The 2530-nt window shown below is 37.4% G+C and overlaps 1 protein-coding gene across 1 annotated transcript; it reads right to left on the reverse strand.

The window, feature by feature from the left end:
- Positions 1 to 394: 394 nt before the first annotated feature.
- Positions 395 to 2308, reverse strand: LOC21409893 (GATA transcription factor 21). Its single transcript, XM_010091737.2, has 3 exons — positions 1931 to 2308; positions 1329 to 1781; positions 395 to 1124 (listed from the first exon to the last, which is right to left on the reverse strand). Exons 1-3 carry the CDS (start codon positions 2132 to 2134, stop codon positions 774 to 776), a joined length of 1008 nt encoding a protein of 335 aa, XP_010090039.1. The 5' UTR covers positions 2135 to 2308; the 3' UTR covers positions 395 to 773.
- Between the last annotated feature and the right edge of the window lie 222 nt (positions 2309 to 2530).

Consider the following 2530-nt stretch of genomic DNA (forward strand, 5'->3'; position numbering starts at 1 on the left):
TGCAATACAGACAGCGTCTGAGACAAAAGTACAATCCTCTTGGCGATCTTTCATAACACCAAAAGCTGAAACTCTTGATCTGAATCATCACCATCATCATCGTATACGCGTCTCTCGTTTAGTCTTTGTTGCTTTCTCGATCTCAAGTATGGCCCTAATCACTATCTCTCTTTCTAATTAAACCCCACGATTAAAAACTAATTATAATATTTTGCTTTCTATATTTGAATCAATTAATTTGTCACCGTACTTTTATGATCTTCTCGTTGCCTAGTTATCTAAGAATAATTAACTGAAAATCCGTAAAGAAAAAGCGCCCTTAAGTAATTAAGATCATGATCAGTAGTAATAGAACGGCCGAGTAAAAAAAAAAAGAAAAGAAATTAACAACAAATTAATAAGAAGCCTTAATTTGAGAATTTTATTAATTAAGTATGACAACACAATGAGCAGATACTAACGAACAAGAGACCCATCATGATTTGGTTATCAACTTGTCCAATCCACCATAGCTCCTAAGATCACAAGTACACTACTAATAATTTATTCTCTCCTTTTTTTTTCCTCTCTTTTCTTTTTCTTTTTTTATTGAATTTTGATTTTCTCACACATAATCTAATTTCTCTCTATTTCATGACATGCTCACTCTCACACATGGATATGCCTTAGGTCTAAACTACATATGAGAAAACTGATATGGAAAATCATTCTTTTGGAGGAGAGATCAGATCATAGCAATACTGTCGATGATAAACAATATCTCTCTCTCTCTCTCATCCATGAACAAGTCCATAAGAAAGAGCCATTAGCAGGATAGCGGCATCTTTCTCGTCTTGAGGGAAAACTCGTTGGAAGGCTGAGTTCTTGCTTATGCTTATCGCGAGATCCTCGAAACAAATCTTCTTCCTACCTCTAGATGGAGAGGCCGTGAGTTTGCATCTTTTCTTGAATTGTGGAACAACACCGTTGCCATTTTTCGGTTTCTTCTCTTTGCGTTGAACTTTAGTACTACTCTTCATGGTGGTTGCATCCGTGGCAAGAATTGTGCCATTTGCCGCCGCAGCTGCCGCCGCCATTGCTCTTCTCGCCTTTCTTTGTCGAATCCCGCAGGCATTGCAAAGTGACTGCACCAACACAAATAATTATTAAATCAGCTTAATTTTTGTGTCAAATATGTCTTTGGTATTTTATATCCCTTATAAAAATTAAAAAAATTATCATCCTTGAGAGCTTGAAGGTACATATACATAAGAAAAATCAAATTCTTTAGTTAATTAATATATGAAAAATATGAATTGATCATGAAGAATAGAGAGAAATTAGTATACCTTGGGACCTCTTGGACCACTCCTCCAAAGAGGGGTTTTGGTTGTGTTACAATCAGCGCAAACCCTAATTGTGTTGTTGTTGTTGTTGTTTGAGGAAGAAGTGCTGCTGTGATCCGTACCTAAAGGCGATGCCGGATGCTTTCTCTTCATGACTTGATCAAACTTGTGAGTGAAGTTTAATGGTGTATGATGATCGATATTTGTTTGATCCGGGTTCACGATCATCTTCCTCATCATCCTCATCTTTGAAGGCATCCACTTAGCCGAATATCCGGCGTTATTGTCACTCACGTGACTGCTTTTGTCATGATCATAATTTGAATCTTCAGTACTACTTTTCCAAATGCTAAGTTTCAAATCATTTTGGTGGTGATCAGATTCACTCTCTGCAACTCTTGGAGGATGAATATCACTTGATCCGCCGGATGAAACAAGCTTGTGATGATGATCAGCCTAAAAAGATCAACAAAATTTGAAAAAGACATATGAGAAAAATTAAAACAAATTAACAAAGCTAGCTAGCATGCATAAATAATATAAACCACAATCCAAGATTAATTAAGTTGGTACATAATATATTATATTTATGATCAATAGTATACCTCTTGTACTTGAATTGTTTGTGGTTCTCTATAATAAAATTGCCCTTGATCTTGGGGTGGGATATTCATGAAATTAGGAGATGAGAGAGATAAAGATGAAGAAGTTTGATCATGATTTAGAGTGAATAAGTGATGGTGGCCATGATCTTCAATGTTAAGGTCAAGAAAAGTTGAAGGTGGTGAATTATGGTAAGGTGGATCCATTAGCCGAGACAGAGAGCGAGAGAGCGAGAGAGAGAGAGAGAGAGAGTTGTGTCCTGCAAAGGTGGAAACTAGAGATTTGAGACGGCAAAAGGGCCTAAGTTGTAGAGTGGTAAAACTCTTTTAAAGAATCGAGATCAGGCACAACAGAGAGAGAGAGAGAGAGGGGGAGAGAGAGAGAGAGAGAGAGAGAGAGAGAGAGAGAGAGAGAGAGAGAGAGAGAGAGAGAGAGAGAGAGAGAGAGAGAGAGAGAAGATATGAAGCTGTAAGGCGTTCACGTGAGTTCATGACACCCAAACAACCAAGTTAAAAAGACAAAAGAGAAGGAGATAAACCAAAGAGAGATGTGTGGAATGCTACTACAGAGACCCCATTGATAAAAACCCTATCTCCAATAAA

Source organism: Morus notabilis, unplaced genomic scaffold, assembly GCF_000414095.1.
Source record: "Morus notabilis unplaced genomic scaffold, ASM41409v2 Scaffold329, whole genome shotgun sequence".
Lineage (NCBI taxonomy): Eukaryota > Viridiplantae > Streptophyta > Magnoliopsida > Rosales > Moraceae > Morus > Morus notabilis.

Bases quoted from the DNA above. Each gene is read 5' to 3' on its own strand.
- LOC21409893 (XM_010091737.2), bottom strand. From the start codon at position 2,134: ATGGATCCACCTTACCATAATTCACCACCTTCAACTTTTCTTGACCTT. The intron at 1,782-1,930 runs GTATACTATTGA...TGATCTTTTTAG, and splicing joins AAACAATTCAAGTACAAGAG to GCTGATCATCATCACAAGCT. The intron at 1,125-1,328 runs GTATACTAATTT...GTGTTGGTGCAG, and splicing joins GTGGTCCAAGAGGTCCCAAG to TCACTTTGCAATGCCTGCGG.